This window comes from Dendrobates tinctorius, unplaced genomic scaffold (assembly GCF_039654945.1).
Source record: "Dendrobates tinctorius isolate UK_male_01 unplaced genomic scaffold, ASM3965494v1 ptg000208l, whole genome shotgun sequence".
Lineage (NCBI taxonomy): Eukaryota > Metazoa > Chordata > Amphibia > Anura > Dendrobatidae > Dendrobates > Dendrobates tinctorius.
Genome location: NW_027361875.1, coordinates 6404756 through 6423297, shown reverse-complemented (window position 1 = coordinate 6423297; position 18542 = coordinate 6404756). Strand labels below are relative to the sequence as shown.

Here is an 18542-nt window from a genome sequence, read left to right as displayed (position 1 = left end):
GACAAGGAAAAAGTAAAGTTCTTCCTTTTAAGTTGCAACTGGACTGTTTCTCTGTTTGTGCGCAATGGTATGGAAGGGGTCTGCAGCAGCTCAGAGGAGACCATGAAGGTGCAGAGAGGCAAGTACACTGATTAAAGGACGTTCTTTGTATGTGATGGGAGACCAGGGCGCGCAAGAGCCATTAGTCTCAGCCATGACTACGGCTCCCTCACATGCATACATTAAGTAAGAAAAATTTGCTGCAAATACTAGAGTGTTGGTAGGAAAAATGCTGCACATTTTTGCTCTGTTTATGTGTACATTTTTTATTTGATATTTTTTTCTATTTGTTTGAATGGGTTAAAAATACAGCAAAAATGCGGAATCAATTGACATTCTGCAGATCTGAAATGGCTTCAAATCTGCAAGAAAAATTAAACAGCATTTGCCTGAGATTTCAGAAATCTCATTCACTTTGCTGATACTGTAAAATTCTGAATATTTTCAATGTGTGAACATACCTTTATATTACAGATAAATGTATTGGGTTTAAAATATAAAATATTAATAGTACAGCACTGAATTATAACTACAGATGATTTACAACAGCATACTCCTTACTAGTAGATGGGTAGAATGGCGTTTGGGGATCTCCATAGTTTGTATACAGAGTTCCTCTCTGAGCCCCTGTCCCTGGCAGCCACCAGTCCACTGGGTAAACTCTGTCAAGACTGCCAACCACATAGTCTGCTGGATCAGAATACAAAATCATTCCAATGCATCCAAACCGTTCTCCATTGTTCACCTAAGGATACAAATTGAGATGTAGGGATGATCCTAATTGTCAATATATAACTGATATTTTCTATTATGTTTAATTTTAGTTACGAACCTTGTCGCCTCTGAAAATTTTACCGTATCTGGCAATTGCAATAGTGCCAGTTAGATTCATAGACAGATTCCTTGTTAGGTATTGAAAGTCTTCCACTGTTCCATAATTGACATAAACAGGATCTCCCTGCAAAATACAAGTACCACAATGATCACAATTTACAGTTCCATAGTTGGCATACATATCAACTGAAGAATTAAAAGTTACATATATATAAATAAACACCACTTATTGAATAATTGATGTTTCAAAATAATATTTGAACCTTTTTGAGATGAGGGAGTAACAGTGAAACAGACAGAGAGTGTTGCAGCTTTCTAATAATTTGTATATCTTCCAAGTGCTGGTTTCACAGCTACATTGCTCAGTGCTACTGCATACTGTACGGTAATTGTGAAGACACAGGATTGTACCTTAATTAACCAGACAACTATTTCAGTAGACCTTGGAACATGAGTGTAACAACCCTGCTGGCATCACTGCATGGCCTCCCATCCCTCGCACACCAACTTACTTTCTGCTTCAAGCCATGCTGTGAATTCTGTCTATTGCCAGTCCTGTGCTCCGTGCTTCTGCTCTCCTGTATGCTTCCAAGCTACAGTATGTGTGTATAGGGAGGTGGCACCAGAACTCTCTGGTTCTTATGCAGTCAGGGTGCACCTGTGTAATATGTCCCTGACCAATCACCTAGAGCCTTTGACTATTTAGTTCCGCCACTCCCACTAACCTTTGCCTGTGCAATGTCTAAACTCAGCTCCTTGCTGCTGAGCTAGCCAGGCCCTGTCCTATGTCTTGCCTTCTCTGAAGGCTCTTATTGCGTATTCCTGTGTCTTGGTACCTTGCCTAGTACTTCTCTGTCTGCCTGCCAGGAGGCAGAATATCCTGGTCCTTGTGTCTTAGTCCCTGTGTCTCTGTCTGAACTCAGTCTTACCTCTGTCTGTCAGTCTCCTTGTCTTTGGCTTCCTTCTCTGTTGTGTCTTTCCTTGTGTCCTCCCTATCTGAGGCTCTGCACCCTTGCAGCTCTGCCTGCCCTGCCCCCTTGCAGCTCTGCCTGCTCTGCCCCCTTGCCGCTTTGCTTGCTGAGCTCCCTTGCCGCTCTGCCTGCTCGGCTCCCTTGCCGCTCTGCCTGCTCGGCTCCCTTGCCGCTCTGCCTGTTCGGCTCCCTTGCCGCTCTGCCTGTTCGGCTCCCTAGCCGCTCTGCCTGCTCGGCTCCCTAGCCGCTCTGCCTGCCCGGCTCCCTAGCCGCTCTGCCTGCCCGGCTCCCTTGCCGCTCTGCCTACCCGGCTCCCTTGCAGCCCAGCCTACTCCGCACTCCTGCAGCTCCGCCTATCCGCACTCCTGCTGCTCCGCCTACTCCACACTCCTGCGGCTCTGCCTACGCTGCACTCCTGCGGCTCAGTTCCTAACCTGTTCTAACATACTCCACTTCTTCCTGCCTAAACCTATACCTGCCCCTGCTGTGTGACCAGGCCCCTACCTGATCCTTTCTGAGCCGTGTCCACCTGTCCTGTCTCTGAGCCGTGCCTGCTTGCCCTGATGGTCTCTGCCCTGTGAAGCTTGTACTCCAGAACCCTGGGCCAGTAGGAGAGGCTGCCCTTGGCGAGAGTACTCCCTCTCCATTAAACTCTTTGACTGTTTCTCTGCCTTCAGGGAGCTTTGGTGTGTTTAAGTCGCCAGTCATACGGAGTCAGTGTGAGGTCTCTGTCGTACAGCTCCCGAAGCCGGCGTGGGCGTTTTCTCGAGGTGGCCGAGCCCTACTTGAGAACAGTCTAGTCCTGCAAGGACAACTACAGCTCCAGGTCAGAGCCTTATACATGAGGAAGTTCATCTTCCACTTGCTGACTGGTATGCCCATAGGTCATTCTGTTCCAGAGATTCTAGTACCCGTTTATGTCTGGAAACCTAGCAGAGCACTGTGCATGAAACAATCAAGTGACAAGAGGTGTCTGGTTCCCTTGCGTCAGAGTCGGTCAGCAAGGTCGCCTTCTTCATCTGGTCTGCTAGTCGTCGAGTCAGGGGGGTGATGACGTCTCCGAAGAAGGGGAAGCGGTGTCAGTCTCCTCACACATCTCCAGTGACTATACCAGTGATCTGCTCCCAGGAGCATCCCTGTCTCTTGATTGTCCTCCCCTGGATTACGGGCTGAAGATGGGTCCTAAGTATATGCCTTCAACCCCTGTGTGGCCAGTGAGTGAAGATACTGAGACAGAGATTTTCTCACCTTCTAACCTGGTAGAGGAGGATCAGTTTTTTCAGGGTTACAGGCTGAAGTGGCTCCCTGTATGTATGCCTCCAGCTTCCATTTGGCAAGTGGGTGAAGAGGTAGGAAGAGTGACCTACGTATCTTCGTTTCTCACCAACCGGGAGGAGGAGGTCCAATTTTTTGGGAATATCGGGCTGAAGTTGGACTCAGAGAAGGTGTCTTCTGTTTCTAGCTGGCCGGCTGATGTAGGGGTCAACTCTGAAGCTACCAGGTCCCTGCTTTCTGCCAATCAGGAGGAAGTCCTTGTAACCTCGGTGTTTGAAGCTGTCGGGCACCAAGAGACTGGGCACTCAGTGATTCCGGATGGCACGCCTACTTCACGTCACCAGAAAGATGCCCTGTCAGCCTGGACTGTGTGTTGTCCCATACTCCTTCTTCTGGTCATTCTGGCAGGCTTGAGGAAGAGGGGCTGTAAAGGGGGGGTACTGTAACAACCCTGCTGGCATCACTGCATGGCCTCCCATCCCTCGCACACCAACTTACTTTCTGCTTCAAGCCATGCTGTGAATTCTGTCTGTTGCCAGTCCTGTGCTCCGTGCTTCTGCTCTCCTGTATGCTTCCAAGCTACAGTATGTGTGTATAGGGAGGTGGCACCAGAACTCTCTGGTTCTTATGCAGTCAGGGTGCACCTGTGTAATATGTCCCTGACCAATCACCTAGAGCCTTTGACTATTTAGTTCCGCCACTCCCACTAACCTTTGCCTGTGCAATGTCTAAACTCAGCTCCTTGCTGCTGAGCTAGCCAGGCCCTGTCCTATGTCTTGCCTTCTCTGAAGGCTCTTATTGCGTATTCCTGTGTCTTGGTACCTTGCCTAGTACTTCTCTGTCCGCCTGCCAGGAGGCAGAATATCCTGGTCCTTGTGTCTTTGTCCTTGTGTCTCTGTCTGAACTCAGTCTTACCTCTGTCTGTCAGTCTCCTTGTCTTTGGCTTCCTTCTCTGTTGTGTCTTTCCTTGTGTCCTCCCTATCTGAGGCTCTGCCCCCTTGCAGCTCTGCCTGCTCTGCCCCCTTGCTGCTCTGCCTGCTTGGCTCCCTTGCCGCTCTGCCTGCTCGGCTCCCTTGCCGCTCTGCCTGCTCGGCTGCCTTGCCGCTCTGCCTGCTCGGCTCCCTTGCCGCTCTGCCTGCTCAGCTCCCTTGCTGCTCTGCCTGCTCGGCTCCCTTGCCGCTCTGCCTGCTCGGCTCCCTTGCTGCTCTGCCTGCCCGGCTCCCTTGCAGCCCAGCCTACTCCGCACTCCTGCAGCTCCGCCTACTCCGCACTCCTGCGGCTCCACCTATGCTGTACTCCTGCGGCTCAGTTCCTAACCTGTTTCAACATACTCCACTTCTTCCTGCCTATACCTGCCCCTGCTGTGTGAACAGGCCCCTACCTGTTCCTTTCCGAGCCGTGTCCGCCTGTCCTGTCTCCGAACCGTGCCTGCTTGCCCTGTGTCTCCAAGCCATTCCTGCTTGCACTGTGTCTCCAAGCAGTGCCTGCTTGCCCTGTGTCTCCAAGCGATGCCTGCTTGCCCTGTGTCTCCAAGCCGTGCCTGCTTGCCCTGTGTCTCCAAGCCGTGCCTGCTTGCCCTGTGTCTCCAAGCCGTGCCTGCTTGCCAGTGTATCAAGCCGTGCCTGCTTGCCCTGTGTCTCAAAGCCGTGCCTGCCTGCCAATGTACCAAGCCGTGCCTGCTTGCCTTGTGTCTCCAAACCGTACCTGCTTGCCCTGTGTCTCAGTCATACCTGCTTGCCCAGTGTCTCAGCCTGCCTGTTAGTCACACCTGTCCAAGTGACTTGTCCCCGAGTGGGATCAGCAGCCACAGCCAGACACCACCCTGGAGTGGCACCCGACAGCTACCTGCCGCACAAGCCTGACCTCACCATCAGAGGCTCCAGTGAAGACTGAGGTAGCTGTCATAGTCACGCCCCTTCCTGGGTAGTCTGGTTTGTGGCACAGTGGGGCCACAACCCCCCGGCTCGTGCCATTCAGCCAAGGCACAAGCGTGACAATGAGTTAGAGTTCATGTGAGAATAACTGTTGACCCTTATTGTCATTGATTTAATGTTCAATGGCTGCCATCTGTTGACTAGCTTCTGAAAAGCTATTGTATCTGTCCTTGAATTGCAGTCCTAGTATTGTTCTACTATCTTTTGGAAACAAAGGCACAATGTTTGAATGTTTGTTATCATGTTGATGACCCATTTTTGCTCTGCAATATAACAGACAAACTATGCATGTTGTTTGAAAACTCCAGCAGTGAGGAATGGCCCTCTACCACCTTCTCCCAAGCCTGTTGTGGAATGCCTAAATTAAAAATTGTGACCTATAAAAAGGAGGATCTGCCTGCATTCAAAGAGATTGAGATAGATAGAGAGAGAGAGAGAGACAGCCAGAGATTCTGCCAAGACATCCAAACATCCAGAGGACCCTACAGGGCTGCTGCCAATACGTCATGGCTCCATCATGAGGGTCACAGATCTATCATTCTACAGAAAACAACTTAGGGGACCTCGGCCCTGATGGGAAAATACAGATCTGCTCCATTAACATCACTGAACCATGGATAGGTTTGGAGAAAGCCCAGATTGGGACCTGCTGGTCTCCTGACTCCATGGAGATGTTCGGAGAAGCCAAGTTGTGATCCTCGGGTCAGCTGTGCCTCAATGGACTGTCATCTTCCTAAGCTTATCAGTACCTCCTCTTTGTGTTCGTGCAACAGGTGAGGTAGTCGACCCTGGGAGCTCTGAAGTAACAGCTGCAATTATCCCGGCAAGTCAGTGGAAGGTTGAGACTCTGTAATGTCCACCATCTTGGGGTATTTTTCTGGAAATGTTCTACGTGTTATCTGCCTGTTTTGTGGTTCAATAAAGTATTGCCACACTGTTTCACCCTCACCCTGTGTTGTCTAAGTAGTGTTTTTCCCACGTTAATGGGAGAGCAAGGGTGCGGTGAGACAATACCTGGTTCATGCAGTTCCGGCTAGCAGACTTGGGCGCCTGCTGACCCCCGTGTCTCCACAAAAATGTACTCCGTACTGCTGCTGTTTCTGTCTGTATACTACATAAAGATGGGTGAGCAGTTGAGATGGAAGGATCGATTCACAGGACACCAGTCCATCCGTCCTGGTCAGTAATCTAGCTCCTCTTATCCACATGCATTCCTGACTCCTCTTTTGATTAGGTGGGAATGCCGGGAGATGAGGAGATTCGCAGGCCTCCTGTCCAGTAGTCACAGAGAAACTTAAAGGGAATCTGTCACCTATTTTTTTGCATATAAGATGCAGCCACCGCCATCAGGGACTTACTGTATCTACAGCATTCTGTAATGCTGTAGTTAACCCCTCGATGTAACCTGAAAGATAAGAAAAACGAGTTATATTATACTCACCGGGGGGCAGTCCAGTCCGCGTCCGATGGGTGTCGCGGTCCGGGTCCAGCGCCTCCCATCTTCTAGTGATTACATCCTCTTCCTCGCTTCTCATCGCGGCTCCAGCGCAGGTGTACTGCTCTGCCCTGTTGACCTTTCCTGGCGCCTCTCTGACCTTTCCCGACACCTGCGCACTACAGTACTCTGCTCTGCCCTCAACAGGGCAGATAAAGTACACCTGTGCAGGAGCCACGACAGGCAGCAAGGAAGAGGACGTCATCGCTAGAAGATGGGAGGTACCGGACCCGGACTGCGACACCCATTGGACCCGGACCGGACCGCCCCCTGTGAGTATAATCTAACTCGTTTTTCTTATCTTTCAGGTTACATCGGGGGCTTATCTACAGCATTACAGAATGCTGTAGATAAGCCCCTGATGGCGGTGGCCGCATCTTATATGCGAAAAAATAGGTGGCAGATTCCCTCTAAATCTATGATCCGTCCTTACATGTGAGTAGGACAGGTTGCAGTTTGAATTATATCATGGACACCATTTTATCTAATTCTTGGAAAGCCCCTTTAAGCAACTTTTATAGTTCATGGACACCTACAGTATTTATTAATTCTGTGTTTCAGTAAAAACAGTTTAGATTTAAATATAAATATATATATATACATATAAATAGGTGTGTTTATGTGTATATATGTGGTATATTTCTGTCCAGAAAAGCACAATGCTGGGAACAACTAAGATCCTGCGCAGAACCCTCAAACCCTCAGGCCTCTGGTAGAGGACCTGAGAAAGAGAAAGGACAAAAAATAACACCAACCCATTGGGGGGTGAGAAGGAAGTTTCTTTTTTTAATATTATTATTATTATTATTATTATTATTATACTGCATTGCAGTAGACTTTACAATATTTTGTGGGATCAATTTTACTTGATAACTGCTAGCCCAATCATGATTGGGCCTCAGTTTGACTTTCAATTTTTCTTCTCTATAACTAACTTGAATGTTTATGGTATAAATTCAGGTGCACCTTGAATTTCTTGGTCACCAATTCAAAATATGAGACCAAGCCACCAAAAACCATGTGCCATTTATACCACTACTGTAGTCTCCTTTGAGTCCCCCTCTCCAACCCACTAGACATTGGAACCTAGTTGTGGTGTGCTATCGCCAACCTGAGTAAACCAAATATAAAAATGTGTATCTAAATATTTAGTCCACGTAGCTTCTCAATATCCCGTGAAACCCTTTGCTGGCCGAATGTGCAAATTAACTTTTTGGATAATTTGAGACATCCAAATGAAGTAATATATACTATTTTTTTCTTTTTTTAAGTAACACGTTGCTGGCATTCTTACCACAATAATGCCTGGTGATGAATAGGCAATGAAGGGATTTACTACAGAAGAATCATTCTGGTCAGGACTGAGAATTTTTTCAACTTTGTCTGAGATATCGCTTTCAGTGCCATCATCAGACAGGATGGCCACGTAATTGGGATCACTTGCATTTGGGTACGAGAGAAGAACTGTGTAGTTATATATCTTGGATCCATCTAGACTTGATTTCCAAGTGCTATGAATATACTTCGCAAGGACCTCCTCCTCCTGGAGACTTCCTGCTATATGAGGTCTCTTAGAAAAAAACCTGTAGAGTTAAAAAAAGGTAAATAAATATAAAAATCTGTTCTTAAAGCTTATCTCATTTGTAAGGCTATGTGCCCACGTAGCGTTTTTTTAAACACTCAGGAAACGGGTTCTCCTTCCAGAAAACGCGCTTTTTTTTCCACGATTTTTGCGCGTTTTTTTGTGGAAAAACGTGCGTTTTTGGTGCGTTTTTTTCCGCGCGTCTTTTGGACTATAGGAAATAGCCAAAAACGCGGACCTAAGCGGAAATTAATGAACATGCTGCGTTTTTTACCGCTAAGCATTTCCTTAGCGGTAAAAAAACGCATCCATTGGCACAAAAAGGCCAAAATGCATTTAAATGAATGGGATGCTTTTTTTAAGCGTTTTTGATGCTGTTTGACCCCGAAAAACACATCAAAAACGCTTAAAAAAACGCTACGTGGGCACACAGCCTAATTGCTGCAGACATGATCATTTATTTCTACAAATATGCATCTTAAGGATCACATGCCTTAGATTCATTGTAGACAATTCATCTGAGGCGAATTTGCAGAAACCCATGCACATAGGGGTGTACCTAGGGGGAAAAGCGGAGCATTTGCCCTGGATGCAGCTGGCAGGGGGGCAGCATCAGCCTACCAGATGCAGTGGCCCAAAGTGTCTCCCCGGCATCTGCATTTTTCACCCCCCACCCCGTATTAGAAGTGTGACGTTCTCTGAGCCAGCTTTCAAGTGGACAGCTAGCTCAGAGGGCGTGCAGCTGTCTGGCTCCCAATGATCAATTGTACTCGCTTCTTTCAAGTGCAAGTACAATTGAAGCCCTGACTTCCAGTACTTCCAGGTCAGGTTTGATCAGGTCACGTGATCAGACTGCTGACATTACTCCTTGGTGCCTCATAGGGGTCAGAAGTTTGGTGTGGTAAGTGCTCATTTGGGGCTGAAGACACAAGATTTATTGTAATTAGGGGAAGGGGGGTAGAAATTTGAGTACACAGTATGGGGAGAGAAGGTGGGGGAAATGTATGCACAGTATGGGAAGCGAGAGGGGATGGGTGCAGACACAGTGTGGAGTGTGGATGTGGGCATGGTATGGGAGCAAACAAGGGAAAAAAATTTGCAAACATAGTATGGAGAGCGACGGACAGATGGGTGTGAACACAGTATGGGTGTTAGGAACGGCGGAACGCACTAAATAAAAATAAATAATAAAGTGCATTCACCGCTCGGGGTCCACCGTGCAGTAGATGTTACAATGCTGCTAGGTAATGACAGATGAGCAATATGGCGGTATAATGCGCACGGGTTCAACTTCACCCGAAGTGCGCAGAGCGGGCCCTGTTCACACACAGAGGCACCGCAACATAATCATACAAAAACGCTGAGCCTGTTAGTGACACAGGCCTCAGGTAAATGCACACACGGTATCTGGTTACAGGAGCAGAACTTAAGACAGAGGAGCTGCGTCCCTCTAGACCTACCGTGTGTGCGGCGCCGCTACTGCGAGCGCCAAGAAGGGTTGCAACTGCAGCGCGGCGTAGGACACTGCCGCTCGACGACAAAGCTAGAAAGCAAGCGCAATGTCGGACGCTAGCGTAGCGGTGTGGTTTGTACAGTGGCCTAAGGTTTGCCACTGACTGGCGCTGACTGCTGAACTAATTCCCTATCCACATACGTAATATCAAAGGGAAGGGGTTTTATAATGAGTCAGTCACCAGAATCATACATCCGTCACCATTCACACATAGCAAGTATAGTCTATACTAGCGCATGGCCGAACGGTCATGCGCGCTTTCTATAGCCGTGCGGGACCTTCCAGATCTCCGAGATGGACCACTGAGATCTGGAGCAGGACCTGGGCACATGACTCCCAATCTCCAATGGGAGATCGCCTTGTGAGCATGCCCAGTAGGAGCACAGCGGGACTTAGTCTCTGGAGCAGTCTGCTGCAAAGTAATCTCCTCTGCAGTAGAAAGACAGCAGGAGACCGCAGAATGTGAGGCTCTGGATTCCTGCAGAGCAGACGCAGAACCCAGACGCCTAACAATGGGGAGCAGGATGGGAATTTGAAAACACAGTATGAGGAGCAAGGGGGGATGGGTGTAGACACAGTATGGGAAGGGATGGGTGCAGACACAGTATAAGGAGTGATTGGGTGAGAAATTCTAGGACAGTATGAGGAGTGAGGGGGTAAATTTATGGACACCACATGGAAAGTGAGAGGGTAGGAGTGGTGTGGACACTGTATGGGAAGCGACGGTGGGAATGTATGCAAACACAATATGAGGAGTGAGTGGGGAATGTATACAAACACAATATGAGGAGTGAGGGTTGATGGGTGCCAACTCAGTATGGTGAGCGAGGAGGGGATAAGTTCGGAAACTGTATGGAGCAAGGGGGCATGTGTCAAGAGCCTATTGAGGGAAATAGTGTGAGGAGACAGTATGTGATGAGAAAAATGTGGGGGGGGCATAGATCAGAGACTGTGTAGTGAGGGTGGGGTCATGTTGAGAGGGGGCAGCATGTGGAGACAGTGTGAGGCCACAGCAAGGAGGGCCCAGTAGGTTGAGGAGGGGGAGTGTGAAAGCACCATGTGAGAGGACAGTGTGAATATGGGGCCCAGTGAATAACTCTAGGATTAGTAATGGATAGGTGTCTTATTGACACCTTTTCATTACTTACCTGGGCTTAATGCCACCTTACAATAGCAAGGTGACATTAACCCCTTAATACACCCACTTGCCACCGCTGCAGGGCAAGCGGGAAGAACCCGACAAAGCTGCAGAATAGGCGCATCTAATAGATGCGCCTTTTCTGGGCAGCTTCAGGCTGCTGTTTTTAGGCTGGGGAGGCCAAGATCAATGGCCCCTTACCAGCCTGAGAACAGCAGCCCCAGCTGTGAGTTTTGCCGGGTTGGTTCACAAACAGAGTGGGACCCCACATCGGGTTTTCATTCACTCATTCTCTCCTGATCTCTGTTGCCAGCAGAGCAGGAGAGAAGATTTACAGCCGCGTTCAGCACCAGCCGCTGGGGAACAGCACTTATTGTAGCGCTTCTTCCCCGGCGGCCTCCGTGAACAGTGTGGACTGTTCTCCGTGTGCACTTGTTCAGCACGTTTTGCGGACCATGCGCTCCCACAAACACTGACATGTCAGCATGTTTTGCACACGGACACACGGTCCATGAAAACACGCTGACATATGCATAGACCCATTCATTTGAATGGGTCTATGTGTGTCAGTGTCTCCGGTACGTGAGGAAACTGTCACTACACGCACCGGAGCCACTGACGTGTGAAACCAGCCTAATACACAGGAACACTCATGTCTTTTAGTATATTATCTCTCCACCAAACGAAAGGATCAATCAATTGAATTCCATCCACCTCATCCTTATTTTCTCTAATATAATCTGGGTTGAATCAGAAACCAGCATACACACTAGAGGGTCAGCTGAAACGGCCAAAATCATCAGGTTCAGATGACTTGTATTGAATGAAAGATATTAAATATTACACATGCCTCCTGAAGAAGTTGTAACGAAACGTGCATTGGGGCAATGGGGAGTATCCAGAATGACAGCCACCTGTGAGTATCTTTTCTATCGTCAATCCTCTTTGGCTTGTTTATGGAGTTGAGATACCTTTTTTCTTATAACAAGTGTAGTCTATGGACATTTATCATGGCTACTTCTGCCAGCCATTTCATGTTTGGCCAGGTAGTGTGGTGATTAATCTATTGTATTGCTTGTCTGTACTCAATTGATTTGCTATTTGCTGATACTTTTGGAGTTATCCGAGTACTGTTCACAGACCGATCTATTTTGTATATTTTAGGGTTATACTCTGCGAGCCCTCACGTCATTTCTTTCAATATTTATCATATCCATTACATGAGTTCTCTATCCAATTTCTCTATGAATTTGGGCATTTGTTTAATGACTTTTATCTAATGTGTATGGGGAAATCCTGGACAAAACAAGGGTTTAGAGTAAGTTCACGCTGGGTGTTTTTTAAGAGTTTTTTTCTGCAGTAAAACCTGATCTCTTGGCAGGAAAGAAGCTGCAGAAACAGGAGGTTTTGCTTGTTTTTTTTCTTGCATTTTTTGCTGTGTTTTTGGCATACTAGATCTGTCTCTTGTGCATTCTGATAAGATTTAGTGCAAAAAATAAAAAGTCCTATTCTACAGAATCAGGTTTTGGCACAAAAAATGCAGCAAAACCTGATAACTGCATTTTTGCAACAGATTTTCAGCGTCTTTTTACTACCCATTCATGTCAAAGGGAGAAAAACGCTAAGAAAATGAAAGAAGTGACATGCTCTATTGTGCAAAAAAATATGCAAAGCACAAAATCCTGATGACAAAAAAAAACAATGTGTGTGCATGAGATTTCTGAAATCTCATAGACAGAGCTAGTACTGTAAAACGCAGCTGAAAATTTGCATAAAAACACGTTAACAAAACGCCCAATGTGAACTTACTTAACTTAATTTTTCTATATCTGGTGGTCTGTGGCAGAAAACGGGTTGGCAGCTTTATTCCTCGTGGTCTGAACAGACAAGCCATTAATGTTAATGTCCCAAATCCCTTGTGGACTTAAGCAATGATAGTGTTAATACTTCAATCCTGAAGTCATGAAATGAATGTTGAGAAGGGACAGATGGGACTACTCTGCTAAAATTGCACAGCCAATACAGTTCTTGCTATGGTTGGGCAGATCATATCTTGAATTTTCTGCCCAATATCTAAGGCCAGGTGCACACGGTCCAGACGTAGCCGTGGTTTGGATGCAGTGCATGCCCACTGTGTCCAAAGCGTTGCCGTCTATTAAACACAGGTGAATCCGCATGCATTATCCTGTTCCCTTTTGGGGACAAGAATAGTCCATATAAAAACCCGAAGCCATCCGAAATGCAGAAGAGCTCACGGATCCAGTTATATCTATAATTTGCGATCATTACTGGCTCAAACATTTCTATAACCATTTGAGCTTGGCTTTACCAGTGACCAGTGTTGCTCGCCCGCTGAACCTTGATTTTCCAACTGTGTCCTATGAAGAATTTTATTTTTATTTTTTTAAATGAAACAACAAGACCCCCTACAGATTAATAGGTGAGCAATCATGTGCGTGAAGAGCTAAAACCACCTGCTTCATATATGTACATATTTAATAAGTAGTGATGGGCGAGCACTAAAATGCTCGGGTGCTCATTGCTCGGGTCGAGCAATTTGTAATACTCGGGTACTCGGAGAGAACAATGAGCCCAATGTAAGGATATGGGAGACCCGAGCATTTTTACTGCGATCCCCCCCGGGGGTCCTTTTAAGGTCTAAAAACATCAGAAAATGATGGAAACACTGCTCAAATGGCACAGGAACATCATGGGGATCGCCCCTGGAAACATTCCTGACTCCTAGTTCACAGCTTTAAAGAATGTTGTCAGAGTTTCATGCCATTTTTACTGAGCACCAAAAAACATACAAAAACTAAACCAAAATAGATTTTGCTGGGAAATATGTTAAGGAACACCCTTTCCAGGGTAATGACTTGTATATAAGGTAAAATAACTAACCCCAAACATAAATGTTCCTCCACCACTTGAGCTATGTTCACACGCAGCATTTTTGGTGTGTTTTTCAACTTTAGGGCAGAGACACACTGGCGTATTTCTCCTGCGATAATCGCATCGCACTGAACGGACTGGCCGGCACCTCTCCTGACCTGAGCAAGACAGCATGATGGATTACTATGCAGCTGTCAAGCTCAGGTCAGGAGTGCAGACAGCCAGTGAGGGTTTTACAATGCGATTCTCGGACGAAAAATATGCCAGTGTGTCTCTGCCCTTAGCATTGCTTTCAACCAATACTAATGCGTTCACTGGGTAATGTCATTGTAACATTTAACAACCCTAGCTGGCCATGTGTTGTGTGACACATAAGCAGACACATATTGTTTCATTTATGAAGGAGGGACTCTTAAAGTCACAGAGCCTATTTTTAGAGGGGCATCAGGCTGCATTAATCTTCTTAAAGGGCCATTATTAAAGAGTGGGTCTCCTATACTGTTATTGCCTATGCAGTGAGTGGCTGGGCTGCTAAAAATTAGGACACACCTCAATACCCCTTTCTCGAGGTTACAGGAGGGCCTCCTGAAAAAATGTTGCATTGAATGCAAGACCTGCCCGGCCCCAAAATTACATGCACCCCAATAACCTTTTCAGCAGACGTACTTGAGAGCCTCATGACAAAATTGTTCCCATTAGAAGAAAGTGTGTCTCCCATACTGTTTCCTTATGCATTGAATGCAAGGCCTGCCCCAATGATACATTCACCTCAATAACCCTTTGAAACCACGTACTGGATGGCCACATGAAACAAAAGTTCCCATTATAATTTTTTTTATTACCATAGATTTTTTCCATGAAGTGAATACAAGGCCTGGCCGTAATTTGCACGCACCACAATCCCCCTTGGAAGAAACGTGGAGGAGGGTCTCATAAAAATTTTTTCACATTACAAAGGAGCGGTTCACCTATACTTGGAGTGGCCATACACTAAGTGTATGGGCTGACAAACATTTCCCCCTGGGGGATACACATCAACATAGTGTGTATAAAAAAAAAAATTTAAGGGCATCACATACACCTTGGAAAACAGTAATGTGGTTTCCTACACAGTTGGGGCTGGGAAGGTGCAGGTTTTTAGTAAAAATATGGCGGACGAATCGTTTGATGAAGTGATCAGGAAAAGGGACATGGTGACGGCAGGAATGGGAACGTACAGAATCATAGAATCGTAGAGTTGGAAGGGACCTCCTGGGCCATCTGGTCCAACCCCCTGCTCAAAGCAGGATTCGCTAAATCATCCCAGTCAGATGTCTGTCCAGCCTCTGTTTGAAGACTTCCATTGAAGGAGAACTCACCACTTCTCGTGGCAGCCTGTTCCACTCATTGATCACTCTAACTGTCAAAAAGTTTTTTCTAATATCTAATCTGTGTCTCTTCCCATTCAGTTTCATCCCATTGCTTCTAGTCTTTCCTTGTGCAAATGAGAATAAAGTTGATCCTTCTACAATGTGACAGCCCTTTAGATATTTGTAGACAGCTATTAAGTCTCCTCTCAGTCTTCTCTTTTGCAAACTAAACATTCCCAAATCCTGCAACCTTTCCTCATAAGACGGTCACCATTCTGGTCGCTCTTTTCTGAACTTGCTCCAGTTTGTTGATGTCTTTTTTAAAATGTGGTGCCCAAAACTGGACACAATATTCCAGATGAGGTCTGACCAAAGAGGAGTAGAGGGAAATAATGACTTCACGTGATCTAGACTGTATGCTTCTGTTAATACATCCTAGAATTGCATTTGCCTTTTTTGCTGCTGCATCACACTGTTGACTCATATTCAGTCTGTGATCTATTAGTATACCCAAGTCTTTTTCACATGTGCTGTCACTTAGCCCTATTCCTCCCATTCTATATATGCTTTTTTCATTTTTATTGCCCAGATGTAGTACTTTGCATTTCTCCCTGTTAAAAACCATTCTGTTAGTTGCTGCCCACTTCTCCAGTTTATTTAAATCTTTTTGAATCATCTCTCTCTCCTCTCTAGTATTAGCTATCCCTCCTAGCTTTGTGTCATCAGCAAATTTAATCAGTTTACCCTCAATTCCTTCATCTAAATCGTTTATAAAGATGTTGAACAATACAGGGCCCAGGACAGAGCCCTGTGGTACCCCACTTGAGACATTCTTCCAACTGGATGTGCAGCCATTTACGACCACTCTTTGGGTCCGATCACTAAGCCAGTTATGAATCCACCTAACAGTTGCCTTGTCCATTCCATACTTAGTCATTTTTTCAATAAGGATTGTATGAGAGACTTTGTCAAATGCTTTGCTGAAGTCAAGATATACTATATCTACAGCATTTCCTTGATCCACCCAATTAGTGATACCGTCATAGAAGGAAATTAAGTTAGTCTGACATGACTTATCAGTTACAAACCCATGCTGACTCTGTTTAATCACTTCATTCTTATCCAGGTATTGACATACATGTTGTTTAATAATTTGTTCAAAGATCTTTCCTGGTATAGAAGTCAGACTCACCGGCCTATAGTTGCCAGGGTCCACCTTCTTCCCCTTTTTGATTAACCCCTTCCTGACATAAGACGTACTATCCCGTCCACGGTACCCGGGCCCGTATGACCGGGGACGGGATAGTACGCCTACCGCGATCAGCGGCGCCCACGTGGTGAGCGCCGCTGATCGCGGCCGGGTGTCAGCTGATTATCACAGCTGACACCCGGCACAATGTGTCAGGGGCGGTCACGGACCGCCCCCGACACGTTAACCCCTTGCACACCGCGATCAAACGCGATCGCGGTGTACCGGGAGTTAAAGGGAAGCATCGGCAGGGAGGGGGCTCCCTCCGTGCTTCCCTGAGCCCCCCACGGCAGCGCAATGTGCAGCGCTGCTGCGGGGGGCTCCTTTCCTCCAGGCCCCCGAATCCAAGATGGCGACGGGGGCCTTCGGGGGCCTGGGGAAGCTGGCTTCCTCAGTGCCTGCAAAGCGCAGGCATGAGGAAGCCTTGTGCACTGCCTGTGACAGATTGCTGATCTGTCACAGTGATCTGTGATGTGACAGATCAGCGATCTGTCACAGGACAGTGATGTCCCACCTGGGACTATGTAATAAAGTAAAAAAAATTAAAAAAAAAGTGTAAAAATAAATTTAAAAAAATCGCCAAATAAATTAGTAAAAAAAAAAAAAAATATTCCCCAATAAATTCATTTTTTTAAAATAATAAAAAAAAAAACAATAAATGTACACATATTAGGTATCGCCGCGTCCGTAACGACCTGCCCTATAAAACTGTCCCATTAGTTAACCCCTTTAGCGAACCCCTTAAAAAATAAAAATAAAAAACAAAGCAAAAAATAATGATTTATTATCATACCGCCAAACAAAAAGTGCAATAACGCGCGATCAAAAAGACGCATATAAATATCCATGGTACCGCTGAAAACGTCATCTTGTCCCGCAAAAAACAAGCCGCCACACAGCATCATCAGCGAAAAAATAAAAAAGTTATAACTCGCAGAATAAAGCGATGCAAAAATAATTATTTTTTATATAAAATAGTTTTCATTGCATAAAACCGACAAAAACATAAAAAAACGACCTAAATGAGGTATCGCTGTAACCGTACTGACCCGAAGAATAAAACCGCTTTATCAATTTTACCGCACGCGGAACGGTGTAAACGCACCCCCCCCAAAAGAAATTCATGAAACGCTGGTTTTTGTTCATTCTGCGTCCTAAAAATCGGAATAAAAAGCGATCAAAAAATTTCACGTGCCCGAAAATGGTACCAATAAAAACGTCAACTCGTCCCGCAAAAAATAAGACCTCACATGACTCGGTGGGTCAAAATACGGAAAAATTATAGCTCTCAATATGTGGTGATGCAAAAACTATTTTTACAATAAAAAGCGTCTTTTAGCGTGCGACAGCCGCCAAACATAAAAACCGCCATAAATAGTAAATCAAACCCCCCGTTATCACCCCCTTAGTTAGGGAAAAATAATAAAATAAAAAAAATGTATTTATTTCCATTTTTCCATTAGGGTTAGGGCTAGGGTTAGGGCTAGGGGTGTGTTGGGGTAGGGTTAGGTTAGGGTTAGGGTTAGGGTTAGGGCTAGGGTTAGGGTTAGGGCTAGGGTTAGGGTTAGGGCTAGGGCTAGGGTTAGGGCTAGGGTTAGGGCTAGGGTTAGGGGCGTGTTGGGGTTCGGGTTGGAGTTAGAATTGGGGGTTTCCACTGTTTGGGCACATCAGGGGCTCTCCAAATGCAACATGGCGTCTGATCTCAATTCCAGCCAATTCTGAGTTGAAAAAGTCAAATGGTGCTCCTTCCCTTCCAAGCTCTGCTATGCGCCCAAACAGTGTTTTACCCCCTCATGTAGGGTATCAGCCTACTCAGGACAAATTGCAAAACAATTTTTGGGGTCCAATTTCTCCTGTTACCCTTAGGAAAATAAAAAATTGGGGGCAAAAATATCATTTTTGTGGAAAAAAATGATTTTTTTATTTTCACGTCCGAGTGTTATAAACTTCTGTGAAGCACTTGGGGGTTCAAAGTGCTCACCACACATCTAGATAAGTTCCGTGGGGGGTCTAGTGTCCAAAATGGGGTCACTTGTGGGGAGTATCAATAGTTTAGGTACATCAGGGGCTCTCCAAACGCACATGACACCCGCAGACCATTCCATCAAAGTCTGCATTCCAAAACGTCACTGCTTCCCTTCCGAGCCCCGACGTGTGTCCATACAGTAGTTTTCTCCCACATATGGGGTGTCAGCGTACTCAGGACAAATTGGACAACAACTTTTGGGGTCCAATTTCTCCTGGTACCCTTGGGAAAATAAAAAAAATGGT

At 46.1% G+C, this 18542-nt stretch overlaps 1 protein-coding gene across 1 annotated transcript in view; it reads right to left on the bottom strand.

Annotated features, from left to right (window-relative positions):
* LOC141058039 (putative N-acetylated-alpha-linked acidic dipeptidase) overlaps positions 1-18542 on the bottom strand; it is a 262752-nt gene that overhangs the window by 223287 nt on the left and 20923 nt on the right. The window contains exons 2-4 of the mRNA XM_073554180.1: positions 7843-8131; positions 872-997; positions 601-784 (exon numbers count right to left, since the gene is read on the bottom strand). Of these exons, the coding sequence (XP_073410281.1) occupies positions 601-784; positions 872-997; positions 7843-8131 (599 nt within the window). The remainder of the gene's footprint in view (positions 1-600; positions 785-871; positions 998-7842; positions 8132-18542) is intronic.